Here is an 18,098-nt window from a genome sequence, read left to right on the forward strand (position 1 = left end):
GGGGCTTCCCCTGTCAGATCCAGAGAGGGGTAGGGGCTTCCCCTGTCAGATCCAGAGAGGTAGAGAGGGGTAGGGGCTTCCCCTGTCAGACCCAGAGAGGTAGAGAGTGGGTAGGGCTTCCCCTGTCAGATCCAGAGAGGTACAGATGGGTAGGGGCTTCCCCTGTCAGATTCAGTGAGGTAGAGAGGGGTAGGGGCTTCCCCTGTCAGATCCAGAGAGGGGTAGGGGCTTCCCCTGTCAGACCCAGAGAGGTAGAGAGGGGGTAGGGGCTTCCCCTGTCAGATCCAGAGAGGTAGAGAGGAGTAGGGGCTTCCCCTGTCAGATCCAGAGAGGTAGAGAGGGGGTAGGGGCTTCCCCTGTCAGACCCAGAGAGGTATGGAGGAGTAGGGGCTTCCCCTGTCAGACCCAGAGAGGTATAGAGGAGTAGGGGCTTCCCCTGTCAGATCCAGAGAGGTAGAGAGGGGTAGGGGCTTCCCCTGTCAGACCCAGAGAGGTAGAGAGGGGGTAGGGGCTTCCCCTGACAGATCCAGAGAGGTATAGAAGGGGTAGGGGCTTCCCCTGTCAGACCCAGAGAAGTAGAGAGGGGTAGGGGCTTCTCCTGTCAGACCCAGAGAGGTAGAGAGGGGGTAGGGGCTTCCCCTGTCAGATCCAGAGAGGTAGAGAGGGGGTAGGGGCTTCCCCTGTCAGACCCAGAGAGGTAGAGAGGGGGTAGGGGCTTCCCCTGTCAGACCCAAAGAGGTAGAGAGGGGGTAGGGGCTTCCCCTGACAGATCCAGAGAGGTATAGAAGGGGTAGGTGCTTCCCCTGTCAGACCCAGAGAAGTAGAGAGGGGTAGGGGCTTCTCCTGTCAGACCCAGAGAGGTAGAGAGGGGGTAGGGGCTTCCCCTGTCAGACCCAGAGAGGTAGAGAGGGGGTAGGGGCTTCCCCTGTCAGATCCAGAGAGGTAGAGAGAGGGTAGGGGCTTCCCCTGTCCGATTCAGTGAGGTAGAGAGGGGGTAGGGGCTTCCCCTGACAGATTCAGTGAGGTAGAGAGGGGGTAGGGGCTTCCCCTGACAGATTCAGTGAGGTAGAGAGGGGGTAGGGGCTTCCCCTGACAGATCCAGAGAGGTAGAGAGGGGGTAGGGGCTTCCCCTGTCAGATTCAGTGAGGTAGAGAGGGGGTAGGGGCTTCCCCTGTCAGATTCAGTGAGGTAGAGAGGGGGTAGGGGCTTCCCCTGACAGATTCCGTGAGGTAGAGAGGGGGTAGGGGTTCCCCTGACAGATTCAGTGAGGTAGAGAGGGGGTAGGGGCTTCCCCTGACAGATTCAGTGAGGTAGAATGGGGGTAGAGGCTTCCCCTGTCAGACCCAGAGAGGTAGAGAAAAGGTAGGGGTTTCCCCTGTCAGACCCAGAGAGGTAGAGAGGGGTAGGGGCTTCCCCTGTCAGACCCAGAGAGGTAGAGAGGGGGTAGGGGCTTCCCCTGACAGATCCAGAGAGGTAGAGAGGGGGTAGGGGCTTCCCCTGATAGATCCAGAGAGGTACAGATGGGTAGGGGCTTCCCCTGTCAGATTCAGTGAGGTAGAGAGGGGTAGGGGCTTCCCCTGTCAGATCCATAGAGGGGTAGGGGCTTCCCCTGTCAGATCCAGAGAGGGGTAGGGGCTTCCCCTGTCAGATCCAGAGAGGTAGAGAGGGGTAGGGGCTTCCCCTGTCAGACCCAGAGAGGTAGAGAAAAGGTAGGGGCTTCCCCTGTCAGACCCAGAGAGGTAGAGAGTGGGTAGGGGCTTCCCCTGTCAGATCCAGAGAGGTACAGATGGGTAGGGGCTTCCCCTGTCAGATTCAGTGAGGTAGAGAGGGGTAGGGGCTTCCCCTGTCAGATCCAGAGAGGGGTAGGGGCTTCCCCTGTCAGACCCAGAGAGGTAGAGAGGGGGTAGGGGCTTCCCCTGTCAGATCCAGAGAGGTAGAGAGGAGTAGGGGCTTCCCCTGTCAGATCCAGAGAGGTAGAGAGGGGGTAGGGGCTTCCCCTGTCAGACCCAGAGAGGTAAGAGGGGGTAGGGGCTTCCCCTGTCAGATCCAGAGAGGGGTAGGGGCTTCCCCTGTCAGACCCAGAGAGGTAGAGAGGGGGTAGGGGCTTCCCCTGTCAGATCCAGAGAGGTAGAGAGGAGTAGGGGCTTCCCCTGTCAGATCCAGAGAGGTAGAGAGGGGGTAGGGGCTTCCCCTGTCAGACCCAGAGAGGTATAGAGGAGTAGGGGCTTCCCCTGTCAGATCCAGAGAAGTAGAGAGGGGTAGGGGCTTCCCCTGTCAGACCCAGAGAGGTAGAGAGGGGGTAGGGGCTTCCCCTGACAGATCCAGAGAGGTATAGAAGGGGTAGGGGCTTCCCCTGTCAGACCCAGAGAAGTAGAGAGGGGTAGGGGCTTCTCCTGTCAGACCCAGAGAGGTAGAGAGGGGGTAGGGGCTTCCCCTGTCAGATCCAGAGAGGTAGAGAGGGGGTAGGGGCTTCCCCTGTCAGACCCAGAGAGGTAGAGAGGGGGTAGGGGCTTCCCCTGTCAGATCCAGAGAGGTAGAGAGGGGGTAGGGGCTTCCCCTGACAGATTCAGTGAGGTAGAGAGGGGGTAGGGGCTTCCCCTGGCAGATCCAGAGAGGTAGAGAGAGGGTAGGGGCTTCCCCTGTCCGATTCAGTGAGGTAGAGAGGGGGTAGGGGCTTCCCCTGACAGATTCAGTGAGGTAGAGAGGGGGTAGGGGCTTCCCCTGACAGATTCAGTGAGGTAGAGAGGGGGTAGGGGCTTCCCCTGACAGATCCAGAGAGGTAGAGAGGGGGTAGGGGCTTCCCCTGTCAGATTCAGTGAGGTAGAGAGGGGGTAGGGGCTTCCCCTGTCAGATTCAGTGAGGTAGAGAGGGGGTAGGGGCTTCCCCTGACAGATTCCGTGAGGTAGAGAGGGGGTAGGGGTTCCCCTGACAGATTCAGTGAGGTAGAGAGGGGGTAGGGGCTTCCCCTGACAGATTCAGTGAGGTAGAATGGGGGTAGGGGCTTCCCCTGTCAGACCCAGAGAGGTAGAGAAAAGGTAGGGGTTTCCCCTGTCAGACCCAGAGAGGTAGAGAGGGGTAGGGGCTTCCCCTGTCAGACCCAGAGAGGTAGAGAGGGGGTAGGGGCTTCCCCTGACAGATCCAGAGAGGTAGAGAGGGGGTAGGGGCTTCCCCTGATAGATCCAGAGAGGTACAGATGGGTAGGGGCTTCCCCTGTCAGATTCAGTGAGGTAGAGAGGGGTAGGGGCTTCCCCTGTCAGATCCAGAGAGGGGTAGGGGCTTCCCCTGACAGACCCAGAGAGGTAGAGAGGGGGTAGGGGCTTCCCCTGTCAGACCCAGAGAGGTAGAGAGTGGGTAGGGGCTTCCCCTGTCAGATCCAGAGAGGTAGAGAGGAGTAGGGGCTTCCCCTGTCAGATCCAGAGAGGTAGAGAGGGGGTAGGGGCTTCCCCTGTCAGACCCAGAGAGGTAAGAGGGGGTAGGGGCTTCCCCTGTCAGATCCAGAGAGGGGTAGGGGCTTCCCCTGTCAGACCCAGAGAGGTAGAGAGGGGGTAGGGGCTTCCCCTGTCAGATCCAGAGAGGTAGAGAGGAGTAGGGGCTTCCCCTGTCAGATCCAGAGAGGTAGAGAGGGGGTAGGGGCTTCCCCTGTCAGACCCAGAGAGGTATAGAGGAGTAGGGGCTTCCCCTGTCAGATCCAGAGAAGTAGAGAGGGGTAGGGGCTTCCCCTGTCAGACCCAGAGAGGTAGAGAGGGGGTAGGGGCTTCCCCTGACAGATCCAGAGAGGTATAGAAGGGGTAGGGGCTTCCCCTGTCAGACCCAGAGAAGTAGAGAGGGGTAGGGGCTTCCCCTGACAGATTCCGTGAGGTAGAGAGGGGGTAGGGGTTCCCCTGACAGATTCAGTGAGGTAGAGAGGGGGTAGGGGCTTCCCCTGACAGATTCAGTGAGGTAGAATGGGGGTAGGGGCTTCCCCTGTCAGACCCAGAGAGGTAGAGAAAAGGTAGGGGTTTCCCCTGTCAGACCCAGAGAGGTAGAGAGGGGTAGGGGCTTCCCCTGTCAGACCCAGAGAGGTAGAGAGGGGGTAGGGGCTTCCCCTGACAGATCCAGAGAGGTAGAGAGGGGGTAGGGGCTTCCCCTGATAGATCCAGAGAGGTACAGATGGGTAGGGGCTTCCCCTGTCAGATTCAGTGAGGTAGAGAGGGGTAGGGGCTTCCCCTGTCAGATCCAGAGAGGGGTAGGGGCTTCCCCTGACAGACCCAGAGAGGTAGAGAGGGGGTAGGGGCTTCCCCTGTCAGACCCAGAGAGGTAGAGAGTGGGTAGGGGCTTCCCCTGTCAGATCCAGAGAGGTAGAGAGGAGTAGGGGCTTCCCCTGTCAGATCCAGAGAGGTAGAGAGGGGGTAGGGGCTTCCCCTGTCAGACCCAGAGAGGTAAGAGGGGGTAGGGGCTTCCCCTGTCAGATCCAGAGAGGGGTAGGGGCTTCCCCTGTCAGACCCAGAGAGGTAGAGAGGGGGTAGGGGCTTCCCCTGTCAGATCCAGAGAGGTAGAGAGGAGTAGGGGCTTCCCCTGTCAGATCCAGAGAGGTAGAGAGGGGGTAGGGGCTTCCCCTGTCAGACCCAGAGAGGTATAGAGGAGTAGGGGCTTCCCCTGTCAGATCCAGAGAAGTAGAGAGGGGTAGGGGCTTCCCCTGTCAGACCCAGAGAGGTAGAGAGGGGGTAGGGGCTTCCCCTGACAGATCCAGAGAGGTATAGAAGGGGTAGGGGCTTCCCCTGTCAGACCCAGAGAAGTAGAGAGGGGTAGGGGCTTCTCCTGTCAGACCCAGAGAGGTAGAGAGGGGGTAGGGGCTTCCCCTGTCAGATCCAGAGAGGTAGAGAGGGGGTAGGGGCTTCCCCTGTCAGACCCAGAGAGGTAGAGAGGGGGTAGGGGCTTCCCCTGTCAGATCCAGAGAGGTAGAGAGGGGGTAGGGGCTTCCCCTGACAGATTCAGTGAGGTAGAGAGGGGGTAGGGGCTTCCCCTGGCAGATCCAGAGAGGTAGAGAGAGGGTAGGGGCTTCCCCTGTCCGATTCAGTGAGGTAGAGAGGGGGTAGGGGCTTCCCCTGACAGATTCAGTGAGGTAGAGAGGGGGTAGGGGCTTCCCCTGACAGATTCAGTGAGGTAGAGAGGGGGTAGGGGCTTCCCCTGACAGATCCAGAGAGGTAGAGAGGGGGTAGGGGCTTCCCCTGTCAGATTCAGTGAGGTAGAGAGGGGGTAGGGGCTTCCCCTGTCAGATTCAGTGAGGTAGAGAGGGGGTAGGGGCTTCCCCTGACAGATTCCGTGAGGTAGAGAGGGGGTAGGGGTTCCCCTGACAGATTCAGTGAGGTAGAGAGGGGGTAGGGGCTTCCCCTGACAGATTCAGTGAGGTAGAATGGGGGTAGGGGCTTCCCCTGTCAGACCCAGAGAGGTAGAGAAAAGGTAGGGGTTTCCCCTGTCAGACCCAGAGAGGTAGAGAGGGGTAGGGGCTTCCCCTGTCAGACCCAGAGAGGTAGAGAGGGGGTAGGGGCTTCCCCTGACAGATCCAGAGAGGTAGAGAGGGGGTAGGGGCTTCCCCTGATAGATCCAGAGAGGTACAGATGGGTAGGGGCTTCCCCTGTCAGATTCAGTGAGGTAGAGAGGGGTAGGGGCTTCCCCTGTCAGATCCAGAGAGGGGTAGGGGCTTCCCCTGTCAGATCCAGAGAGGTAGAGAGGGGTAGGGGCTTCCCCTGTCAGACCCAGAGAGGTAGAGAAAAGGTAGGGGCTTCCCCTGTCAGACCCAGAGAGGTAGAGAGTGGGTAGGGGCTTCCCCTGTCAGATCCAGAGAGGTACAGATGGGTAGGGGCTTCCCCTGTCAGATTCAGTGAGGTAGAGAGGGGTAGGGGCTTCCCCTGTCAGATCCAGAGAGGGGTAGGGGCTTCCCCTGTCAGACCCAGAGAGGTAAGAGGGGGTAGGGGCTTCCCCTGTCAGACCCAGAGAGGTATGGAGGAGTAGGGGCTTCCCCTGTCAGACCCAGATAGGTATAGAGGAGTAGGGGCTTCCCCTGTCAGATCCAGAGAGGTAGAGAGGGGTAGGGGCTTCCCCTGTCAGACCCAGAGAGGTAGAGAGGGGGTAGGGGCTTCCCCTGACAGATCCAGAGAGGTATAGAAGGGGTAGGGGCTTCCCCTGTCAGACCCAGAGAAGTAGAGAGGGGTAGGGGCTTCTCCTGTCAGACCCAGAGAGGTAGAGAGGGGGTAGGGGCTTCCCCTGTCAGACCCAGAGAGGTAGAGAGGGGGTAGGGGCTTCCCCTGTCAGACCCAGAGAGGTAGAGAGGGGGTAGGGGCTTCCCCTGTCAGATCCAGAGAGGTAGAGAGGGGGTAGGGGCTTCCCCTGACAGATTCAGTGAGGTAGAGAGGGGGTAGGGGCTTCCCCTGGCAGATCCAGAGAGGTAGAGAGAGGGTAGGGGCTTCCCCTGACAGATTCGGTGAGGTAGAGAGGGGGTAGGGGCTTCCCCTGTCGGATCTAGAGAGGCAGAGAAGGGTAGGGGCTTCCCCTGACAGATCCAGAGAGGTATAGAAGGGGTAGGGGCTTCCCCTGTCAGACCCAGAGAAGTAGAGAGGGGTATGGGCTTCCCCTATCAGACCCAGAGAGGTAGAGAGGGGGTAGGGGCTTCCCCTGTCAGATCCAGAGAGGTAGAGAGGGGGTAGGGGCTTCCCCTGTCAGACCCAGAGAGCTAGAGAGGGGTAAGGGCTCCCCCTGTCAGATCCAGAGAGGTAGAGAGGGGGTAGGGGCTTCCCCTGACAGATTCAGTGAGGTAGAGAGGGGGTAGGGGCTTCCCCTGACAGATCCAGAGAGGTAGAGAGGGGGTAGGGGCTTCCCCTGACAGATCCAGATAGGTAGAGAGGGGGTAGGGGCTTCCCCTGTCAGATTCAGTGAGGTAGAGAGGGGGTAGGGGCTTCCCCTGTCAGATTCAGTGAGGTAGAGAGGGGGTAGGGGCATCCCCTGACAGATTCAGTGAGGTAGAGAGGGGGTAGGGGCATCCCCTGTCGGATCCAGAGAGGTAGAGAGGGGGTAGGGGCTTCCCCTGTCAGACCCAGAGAGGTAGAGAGGGGGTAGGGGCTTCCCCTGACAGATCCAGAGAGGTAGAGAGGGGGTAGGGGCTTCCCCTGACAGATTCAGTGAGGTAGAGAGGGGGTAGGGGCTTCTCCTGACAGATCCAGAGAGGTAGAGAGGGGGTAGGGGCTTCCCCTGTCAGATCCAGAGAGGTAGAGAGGGGGTAGGGGCTTCCCCTGACAGATTTAGTGAGGTAGAGAGGGGGTAGGGGCTTCCCCTGTCAGACCCAGAGAGGTAGAGAGGGGGTAGGGGCTTCCCCTGACAGGTTCAGTGAGGTAGAGAGGGGGTAGGGGCTTCCCCTGTCAGACCCAGAGAGGTAGAGAGGGGGTAGGGGCTTCCCCTGTCAGACCCAGAGAGGTAGAGAGAGGGTAGGGCTTCCCCTGTCAGATCCAGAGAGGGGGTAGGGGCTTCCCCTGTCAGATCCAGAGAGGTAGAGAGGGGGTAGGGGCTTCCCCTGTCAGACCCAGAGAGGTATAGAGGAGTAGGGTCTTCCCCTGACAGATTCAGTGAGGTAGAGAGGGGGTAGGGGCTTCCCCTGTCGGATCTAGAGAGGCAGAGAAGGGTAGGGGCTTCCCCTGACAGATCCAGAGAGGTATAGAAGGGGTAGGGGCTTCCCCTGTCAGACCCAGAGAAGTAGAGAGGGGTATGGGCTTCCCCTATCAGACCCAGAGAGGTAGAGAGGGGGTAGGGGCTTCCCCTGTCAGATCCAGAGAGGTAGAGAGGGGGTAGGGGCTTCCCCTGTCAGACCCAGAGAGCTAGAGAGGGGTAGGGGCTTCCCCTGTCAGATCCAGAGAGGTAGAGAGGGGGTAGGGGCTTCCCCTGACAGATTCAGTGAGGTAGAGAGGGGGTAGGGGCTTCCCCTGACAGATCCAGAGAGGTAGAGAGGGGGTAGGGGCTTCCCCTGACAGATCCAGAGAGGTAGAGAGGGGGTAGGGGCTTCCCCTGTCAGATTCAGTGAGGTAGAGAGGGGGTAGGGGTTCCCCTGTCAGATTCAGTGAGGTAGAGAGGGGGTAGGGGCATCCCCTGACAGATTCAGTGAGGTAGAGAGGGGGTAGGGGCATCCCCTGTCGGATCCAGAGAGGTAGAGAGGGGGTAGGGGCTTCCCCTGTCAGACCCAGAGAGGTAGAGAGGGGGTAGGGGCTTCCCCTGACAGATCCAGAGAGGTAGAGAGGGGGTAGGGGCTTCCCCTGACAGATTCAGTGAGGTAGAGAGGGGGTAGGGGCTTCTCCTGACAGATCCAGAGAGGTAGAGAGGGGGTAGGGGCTTCCCCTGACAGATCCAGAGAGGTAGAGAGGGGGTAGGGGCTTCCCCTGACAGATCCAGAGAGGTAGAGAGGGGGTAGGGGCTTCCCCTGTCAGATTCAGTGAGGTAGAGAGGGGGTAGGGGTTCCCCTGTCAGATTCAGTGAGGTAGAGAGGGGGTAGGGGCATCCCCTGACAGATTCAGTGAGGTAGAGAGGGGGTAGGGGCATCCCCTGTCGGATCCAGAGAGGTAGAGAGGGGGTAGGGGCTTCCCCTGTCAGACCCAGAGAGGTAGAGAGGGGGTAGGGGCTTCCCCTGACAGATCCAGAGAGGTAGAGAGGGGGTAGGGGCTTCCCCTGACAGATTCAGTGAGGTAGAGAGGGGGTAGGGGCTTCTCCTGACAGATCCAGAGAGGTAGAGAGGGGGTAGGGGCTTCCCCTGTCAGATCCAGAGAGGTAGAGAGGGGGTAGGGGCTTCCCCTGACAGATTTAGTGAGGTAGAGAGGGGGTAGGGGCTTCCCCTGTCAGACCCAGAGAGGTAGAGAGGGGGTAGGGGCTTCCCCTGACAGGTTCAGTGAGGTAGAGAGGGGGTAGGGGTAGGGGCTTCCCCTGTCAGACCCAGAGAGGTAGAGAGGGGGTAGGGGCTTCCCCTGTCAGACCCAGAGAGGTAGAGAGAGGGTAGGGCTTCCCCTGTCAGATCCAGAGAGGGGGTAGGGGCTTCCCCTGTCAGATCCAGAGAGGTAGAGAGGGGGTAGGGGCTTCCCCTGTCAGATCCAGAGAGGTAGAGAGGGGGTAGGGGCTTCCCCTGTCAGACCCAGAGAGGTATAGAGGAGTAGGGTCTTCCCCTGACAGATCCAGAGAGGTAGAGAGGGGTAGGGGCTTCCCCTGACAGATTCAGTGAGGTAGAGAGGGGTAGGGGCTTCCCCTGACAGATTCGGTGAGGTAGAAAGGGGGTAGGGGCTTCCCCTGACAGATTCGGTGAGGTAGAGAGGGGGTAGGGACTTCCCCTGACAGATTCAGTGAGATAGAGAGGGGGTAGGGGCTTCCCCTGTCAGACCCAGAGCGGTAGAGAGGGGTAGGGGCTTCCCCTGTCAGACCCAGAGAGGTAGAGAGGGGGTAGGGCTTCCCCTGTCAGATCCAGAGAGGGGGTAGGGGCTTCCCTTGTCAGACCCAGAGAGGTAGAGAGGGGGTAGGGGCTTCCCCTGTCAGATCCAGAGAGGTAGAGAGGGGGTAGGGGCTTCCCCTGACAGATCCAGAGAGGTAGAGAGGGGTAGGGGCTTCCCCTGACAGATTCAGTGAGGTAGAGAGGGGTAGGGGCTTCCCCTGACAGATTCGGTGAGGTAGAAAGGGGGTAGGGGCTTCCCCTGACAGATTCGGTGAGGTAGAGAGGGGGTAGGGGCTTCCCCTGACAGATTCAGTGAGGTAGAGAGGGGGTAGGGGCTTCCCCTGTCAGACCCAGAGCGGTAGAGAGGGGTAGGGGCTTCCCCTGTCAGACCCAGAGAGGTAGAGAGGGGGTAGGGCTTCCCCTGTCAGATCCAGAGAGGGGGTAGGGGCTTCCCTTGTCAGACCCAGAGAGGTAGAGAGGGGGTAGGGGCTTCCCCTGTCAGATCCAGAGAGGTAGAGAGGGGGTAGGGGCTTCCCCTGTCAGACCCAGAGGGGTAGAGAGGGGGTAGGGGCTTCCCCTGACAGATCCAGAGAGGTAGAGAGGGGGTAGGGGCTTCCCCTGACAGATCCAGAGAGGTAGAGAGGGGGTAGGGGCTTCCCCTGACAGATCCAGAGAGATACAGATGGGTAGGGGCTTCCCCTGACAGATTCAGTGAGGTAGAATGGGGGTAGGGGCTTCCCCTGTCAGACCCAGAGAGGTAGAGATGGGGTAGGGGCTTCCCCTGTCAGACCCAGAGAGGTAGAGAGGGGGTAGGGGCTTCCCCTGACAGATCCAGAGAGGTAGAGAGGGGGTAGGGGCTTCCCCTGACAGATCCAGGGAGGTACAGATGGGTAGGGGCTTCCCCTGTCACACCCAGAGAGGTAGAGAGGGGGTAGGGGCTTCCCCTGACAGACCCAGAGAGGTAGAGAGGGGGTAGGGCTTCCCCTGACAGATTCAGTGAGGTAGAGAGGGGGTAGGGGCTTCCCCTGTCAGATCCAGAGAGGTAGAGAGGGGGTAGGGTCTTCCCCTGACAGATTCAGTGAGGTAGAGAGGGGTAGGGGCTTCCCCTGTCAGACCCAGAGAGGTAGAGATGGGGTAGGGGCTTCCCCTGTCAGACCCAGAGAGGTAGAGAGGGGGTAGGGGCTTCCCCTGACAGACCCAGAGAGGTAGAGAGGGGGTAGGGGCTTCCGCTGTCAGATCCAGAGAGGTAGAGAGGGGTAGGGGCTTCCCCTGTCAGACCCAGAGAGGTAGAGAGGGGTAGGGGCTTCCCCTGTCAGACCCAGAGAGGTAGAATGGGGGTAGGGGCTTCCCCTGTCAGATCCAGAGAGGTAGAGAGGGGGTAGGGGCTTCCCCTGTCAGATCCAGAGAGGTAGAGAGGGGGTAGGGGCTTCCCCTGTCAGACCCAGAGAGGTAGAGAGGGGGTAGGGGCTTCCCCTGTCAGACCCAGAGAGGTAGAGAGAGGGTAGGGCTTCCCCTGTCAGATCCAGAGAGGGGGTAGGGGCTTCCCCTGTCAGATCCAGAGAGGTAGAGAGGGGGTAGGGGCTTCCCCTGTCAGATCCAGAGAGGTAGAGAGGGGGTAGGGGCTTCCCCTGTCAGACCCAGAGAGGTATAGAGGAGTAGGGTCTTCCCCTGACAGATCCAGAGAGGTAGAGAGGGGTAGGGGCTTCCCCTGACAGATTCAGTGAGGTAGAGAGGGGTAGGGGCTTCCCCTGACAGATTCGGTGAGGTAGAAAGGGGGTAGGGGCTTCCCCTGACAGATTCGGTGAGGTAGAGAGGGGGTAGGGACTTCCCCTGACAGATTCAGTGAGATAGAGAGGGGGTAGGGGCTTCCCCTGTCAGACCCAGAGCGGTAGAGAGGGGTAGGGGCTTCCCCTGTCAGACCCAGAGAGGTAGAGAGGGGGTAGGGCTTCCCCTGTCAGATCCAGAGAGGGGGTAGGGGCTTCCCTTGTCAGACCCAGAGAGGTAGAGAGGGGGTAGGGGCTTCCCCTGTCAGATCCAGAGAGGTAGAGAGGGGGTAGGGGCTTCCCCTGACAGATCCAGAGAGGTAGAGAGGGGTAGGGGCTTCCCCTGACAGATTCAGTGAGGTAGAGAGGGGTAGGGGCTTCCCCTGACAGATTCGGTGAGGTAGAAAGGGGGTAGGGGCTTCCCCTGACAGATTCGGTGAGGTAGAGAGGGGGTAGGGGCTTCCCCTGACAGATTCAGTGAGGTAGAGAGGGGGTAGGGGCTTCCCCTGTCAGACCCAGAGCGGTAGAGAGGGGTAGGGGCTTCCCCTGTCAGACCCAGAGAGGTAGAGAGGGGGTAGGGCTTCCCCTGTCAGATCCAGAGAGGGGGTAGGGGCTTCCCTTGTCAGACCCAGAGAGGTAGAGAGGGGGTAGGGGCTTCCCCTGTCAGATCCAGAGAGGTAGAGAGGGGGTAGGGGCTTCCCCTGTCAGACCCAGAGGGGTAGAGAGGGGGTAGGGGCTTCCCCTGACAGATCCAGAGAGGTAGAGAGGGGGTAGGGGCTTCCCCTGACAGATCCAGAGAGGTAGAGAGGGGGTAGGGGCTTCCCCTGACAGATCCAGAGAGATACAGATGGGTAGGGGCTTCCCCTGACAGATTCAGTGAGGTAGAATGGGGGTAGGGGCTTCCCCTGTCAGACCCAGAGAGGTAGAGATGGGGTAGGGGCTTCCCCTGTCAGACCCAGAGAGGTAGAGAGGGGGTAGGGGCTTCCCCTGACAGATCCAGAGAGGTAGAGAGGGGGTAGGGGCTTCCCCTGACAGATCCAGGGAGGTACAGATGGGTAGGGGCTTCCCCTGTCACACCCAGAGAGGTAGAGAGGGGGTAGGGGCTTCCCCTGACAGACCCAGAGAGGTAGAGAGGGGGTAGGGCTTCCCCTGACAGATTCAGTGAGGTAGAGAGGGGGTAGGGGCTTCCCCTGTCAGATCCAGAGAGGTAGAGAGGGGGTAGGGTCTTCCCCTGACAGATTCAGTGAGGTAGAGAGGGGTAGGGGCTTCCCCTGTCAGACCCAGAGAGGTAGAGATGGGGTAGGGGCTTCCCCTGTCAGACCCAGAGAGGTAGAGAGGGGGTAGGGGCTTCCCCTGACAGACCCAGAGAGGTAGAGAGGGGGTAGGGGCTTCCGCTGTCAGATCCAGAGAGGTAGAGAGGGGTAGGGGCTTCCCCTGTCAGACCCAGAGAGGTAGAGAGGGGTAGGGGCTTCCCCTGTCAGACCCAGAGAGGTAGAATGGGGGTAGGGGCTTCCCCTGTCAGATCCAGAGAGGTAGAGAGGGGGTAGGGGCTTCCCCTGTCAGATCCAGAGAGGTAGAGAGGGGGTAGGGTCTTCCCCTGACAGATTCAGTGAGGTAGAGAGGGGTAGGGGCTTCCCCTGACAGATTCAGTGAGGTAGAATGGGGGTAGGGGCTTCCCCTGTCAGACCCAGAGAGGTAGAGATGGGGTAGGGGCTTCCCCTGTCAGACCCAGAGAGGTAGAGATGGGGTAGGGGCTTCCCCTGACAGACCCAGAGAGGTAGAGAGGGGGTAGGGGCTTCCCCTGTCAGACCCAGAGAGGTATAGAGGGGGTAGGGGCTTCCCCTGACAGATCCAGAGAGGTAGAGAGGGGGTAGGGTCTTCCCCTGTCACACCCAGAGAGGTAGAGAGTGGGTAGGGGCTTCCCCTGTCAGACCCAGAGCGGTAGAGAGGGGGTAGGGGCTTCCCCTGACAGATTCAGTGAGGTAGAGAGGGGTAGGGGCTTCCCCTGACAGATTCAGTGAGGTAGAGAGGGGTAGGGGCTTCCCCTGACAGATTCAGTGAGGTAGAATGGGGGTAGGGGCTTCCCCTGACAGACCCAGAGAGGTAGAGAGGGGGTAGGGGCTTCCCCTGTCAGACCCAGAGAGGTATAGAGGGGGTAGGGGCTTCCCCTGACAGATCCAGAGAGGTAGAGAGGGGGTAGGGTCTTCCCCTGTCACACCCAGAGAGGTAGAGAGTGGGTAGGGGCTTCCCCTGTCAGACCCAGAGCGGTAGAGAGGGGGTAGGGGCTTCCCCTGACAGATTCAGTGAGGTAGAGAGGGGTAGGGGCTTCCCCTGACAGATTCAGTGAGGTAGAGAGGGGTAGGGGCTTCCCCTGACAGATTCAGTGAGGTAGAATGGGGGTAGGGGCTTCCCCTGTCAGACCCAGAGAGGTAGAGATGGGGTAGGGGCTTCCCCTGTCAGACCCAGAGAGGTAGAGAGGGGGTAGGGGCTTCCCCTGACAGATCCAGAGAGGTAGAGAGGGGGTAGGGGCTTCCCCTGACAGATCCAGAGAGGTAGAGAGGGGGTAGGGGCTTCCCCTGACAGATCCAGAGAGATACAGATGGGTAGGGGCTTCCCCTGTCACACCCAGAGAGGTAGAGAGGGGGTAGGGCTTCCCCTGACAGATTCAGAGAGTCTGCATTCTGCTTAATATAGTTTGGCAATACTACTCGTCAGAGATAGGAGTTTTGGCCTGATATGAGCTCAGTACAGTAGATGCCTGGGATTCCCCTGTCAGGTTAGCTTGTCAGTACTACTCAGCACCAGCAGTCTGTGTTGTTGTTTTGGAACAGTAGACTGAGTCCTTAATTCCCCTGTCAGCCCTGGACCCAGAAACAGTTTCTCCTCAGCTCTGGAGAGACAAAGATGGCCTTGACCCATCACTGGAGAGAATCCGGGAGTTGATTAGCCTGCCCGAAAACTTGGTGGGACGTTAGTTTGGAGCGAACAGCTCAGTAGTCTCTCTCTCTCTCAGCCACAGCCAGCAGTCATTAATTTTGAAGGAGAAACTGGCATCTGTTCTGAGGAGAACTGAAAGGTTATGGAGAGGGAGAGAGAGGGAGAGAGAGGGAGAGAGAGGGAGAGAGGCATTGCAGTCAGGGCTCTGAGTGTTCTGTGCTGAAGTGGGTTTTAATAGCGCTGCCATTATACTAGCATGAGAGGAGGCACAGGCAGCCACACACACACACACCCTCGTGAGAGGAGGCACAGGCAGCCACACACACACACACAACCTCATGAGAGGAGGCACAGGCAGCCACACACTCACACACACACACACCCTCATGAGAGGAGACACAGGCAGCCACACACACACACACCCTCATGAGAGGAGACACAGGCAGCCACACACACACACACCCTCATGAGAGAGACACAGGCAGCCACACACACACACACCCTCATGAGAGGAGACACAGGCAGCCACACACACACACACACACATACACACCCTCATGAGAGAGACACAAGCAGCCACACACACCCTCATGAGAGAGACACAGGCAGCCACACACACACTCATGAGAGAGACACAGGCAGCCACACACACACTCATGAGAGAGACGCGGGCAGCCACACACACACTCATGAGAGAGACGCGGGCAGGCAGCCACACACACACCCTCATGAGAGAGACGCGGGCAGCCACACACACACCCTCATGAGAGAGACGCGGGCAGCCACACACACACACACCCTCATGAGAGGAGGCACAGGCAGCCACACACACACACCCTCATGAGAGGAGGCACAGGCAGCCACACACACACACACACCCTAGAGAGAGAGAGAGGTGCAGTAGACATACACAAGGGTCTCATATCAGAGCCAGAGAGACTTGGATCTTGACGATGGGATAGGGGTAAGACAAAAGGGGAGGGGTACAGTAGCTAAGGGAGTGGGGGAGGGGTACAGTAGCTAAGGGAGTGTGGGAGGGGTACAGTAGCTAAGGGAGTGTGGGAGGGGTACAGTAGCTAAGGGAGTGGGGGAGGGGTACAGTAGCTAAGGGAGTGTGGGAGGGGTACAGTAGCTAAGGGAGTGGGGGAGGGGTACAGTAGCTAAGGGAGTGTGGGAGGGGTACAGTAGCTAAGGGAGTGTGGGAGGGGTACAGTAGCTAAGGGAGTGGGGGAGGGGTACAGTAGCTAAGGGAATGGGGGAGGGGTACAGTAGCTAAGGGAGTGGGGGAGGGGTACAGTAGCTAAGGGAGTGGGGGAGGGGTACAGTAGCTAAGGGAGTGGGGGAGGGGTACAGTAGCTAAGGGAATGGGGGAGGGGTACAGTAGCTAAGGGAATGGGGGAGGGGTACAGTAGCTAAGGGAATGGGGGAGGGGTACAGTAGCTAAGGGAGTGGGGGAGGGGTACAGTAGCTAAGGGAGTGGGGGAGGGGTACAGTAGCTAAGGGAGTGGGGGAGGGGTACAGTAGCTAAGGGAGTGGGGGAGGGGTACAGTAGCTAAGGGAGTGGGGGAGGGGTACAGTAGCTAAGGGAGTGGGGGAGGGGTACAGTAGCTAAGGGAGTGGGGGAGGGGTACAGTAGCTAAGGGAGTGGGGGAGGGGTACAGTAGCTAAGGGAGTGGGGGAGGGGTACAGTAGCTAAGGGAGTGGGGGAGGGGTACAGTAGCTAAGGGAGTGGGGGAGGGGTACAGTAGCTAAGGGAGTGGGGGAGGGGTACAGTAGCTAAGGGAGTGGGGGAGGGGTACAGTAGCTAAGGGAGTGGGGGAGGGGTACAGTAGCTAAGGGAATGGGGGAGGGGTACAGTAGCTAAGGGAGTGGGGGAGGGGTACAGTAGCTAAGGGAGTGGGGGAGGGGTACAGTAGCTAAGGGAATGGGGGAGGGGTACAGTAGCTAAGGGAGTGGGGGAGGGGTACAGTAGCTAAGGGAGTGTGGGAGGGGTACAGTAGCTAAGGGAGTGGGGGAGGGGTACAGTAGCTAAGGGAGTGGGGGAGGGGGGAGTATGTGTATGAAATCATGTTGTTGTCTCCTGCCCCCCTCCAGAGGTGACGGTGGTGTACCAGAATGGACTGCCGGTGATCTCGGTCAGTTTGCCGTCCCGTAGGGAGCGATGCCAGTTCACTCTGAAGCCCCTCAGTGACTGTGTTGGGGTGTTCCTCACACAGCTGCAGACAGAGGACAGGGGTATCGACCGTGTAGCCATCTACTCTACAGGTAACACACACACACACACACACACACACACACACACTCACACACGCAAACACACACATCTATTCTACCCTGCCTTTCTAAGGTCATCGAAAGTTAACAAATAGATCACCGACCATTTAGAATCGCACCGTACCTTCTCCACGATGCAATCTGGTTTCCGAGCTGGTCACGGGTGCACCTCAGCCACGCTCAAGGTCCTAAACGATATCATAACTGCCGTCGATAATCGACAGTACTGTGCAGCCGTCTTCATCGACCTGGCCAAGGCTTTCGGCTCTGTCAATCACAACATTCTATCGGAAGACTCAACAGCTTTGGTTTCTCAAATGATTGCCTCGCCTGGTTCACCAACTACTTCTCAGACAGAGTTCAGTGTGTCAAATCGGAGGGCCTGTTGTCCGGACCTCTGGCAGTCTCTATACATCAATGATGATGCTCTTGCTGCTGGTGATTCTCTGATCCACCTCTACGCAGACAACAGCATTCTGTTTACATCTGGCCCTTCTTTGGACACTGTGTTAACTAACCTCCAGACGAGCTTCAATGCCACACAATTATCCTTCTGTGGCCTCCAATTGCTCTTAAATACAAGTAAAACTAAATGCATGCTCCATCACTCTGTTCTACCAGTAGTAATCCTGGTTGTTGTGGACACTAGTTAACCACTCTGTTCTACCAGTAGTAATCCTGGTTGTTGTAGACACTAGTTAACCACTCTGTTCTATCAGTAGTAATCCTGGTTGTTGTAGACACTAGTTAACCACTCTGTTCTACCAGTAGTAATCCTGGTTGTTGTAGACACTAGTTAACCACTCTGTTCTACCAGTAGTAATCCTGGTTGTTGTAGACACTAGTTAACCACTCTGTTCTACCAGTAGTAATCCTGGTTGTTGTGGACACTAGTTAACCACTCTGTTCTATCAGTAGTAATCCTGGTTGTTGTGGACACTAGTTAACCACTCTGTTCTATCAGTAGTAATCCTGGTTGTTGTAGACACTAGTTAACCACTCTGTTCTACCAGTAGTAATCCTGGTTGTTGTAGACACTAGTTAACCACTCTGTTCTACCAGTAGTAATCCTGGTTGTTGTGGACACTAGTTAACCACTCTGTTCTACCAGTAGTAATCCTGGTTGTTGTGGACACTAGTTAACCACTCTGTTCTACCAGTAGTAATCCTGGTTGCCTATCCCTTATGTAGATAATAGTTACCCGCGCTGTACAATCAGTATTCGGGCATATTGCCACAATACCCATTCAGTCCGATGCTCATTATTATTTAAGTGCTTCCCAAATGGCACCCTATTCCCTATTTAGTGGTCAGGAGTAGTGCACTCTATATGGATTAGGGTACCGTTCAGGACGAAGCCAGTCTCCTTTACCGATGGTGCTCATTATCCTCTAACAAGTGGTGCAGATGTCTTCACTCTGAGGCTGTGATATCCGACCTGCCTCCCAAATGGCACACTTTCCCCTAATTAGTGCACTACTACCGATAGGGGTCTGATCAAAAGTAGTGCACTGCCTAGGGAATAGGAAACAATTTGGGACACAGGCACGATCTCCATTAGAAGGTCTCAGAGGCCTTTTCTACATTCACATAGCTCCCTATTTCAACCCTTATAGTGCACAACCTCTGACCAGAGCCCTATTGTCCCTGGTTTAAACGTAGTGCACTATGTAGGGAATAGTGTGCCAGTT

At 58.1% G+C, this 18,098-nt stretch overlaps 1 protein-coding gene across 1 annotated transcript in view; it reads left to right on the plus strand.

The window, feature by feature from the left end:
- Nucleotides 1–18,098, plus strand: part of mcu (mitochondrial calcium uniporter) — a 139,878-nt gene that overhangs the window by 111,333 nt on the left and 10,447 nt on the right. The window contains exon 4 of the mRNA XM_036946050.2: nucleotides 16,228–16,398. Coding sequence (XP_036801945.2) covers nucleotides 16,228–16,398 — 171 coding nt within the window. The remainder of the gene's footprint in view (nucleotides 1–16,227; nucleotides 16,399–18,098) is intronic.

This window comes from Oncorhynchus mykiss, chromosome 16, assembly GCF_057628025.1.
Source record: "Oncorhynchus mykiss isolate SJ-2025 chromosome 16, ASM5762802v1, whole genome shotgun sequence".
Classification (NCBI taxonomy): domain Eukaryota; kingdom Metazoa; phylum Chordata; class Actinopteri; order Salmoniformes; family Salmonidae; genus Oncorhynchus; species Oncorhynchus mykiss.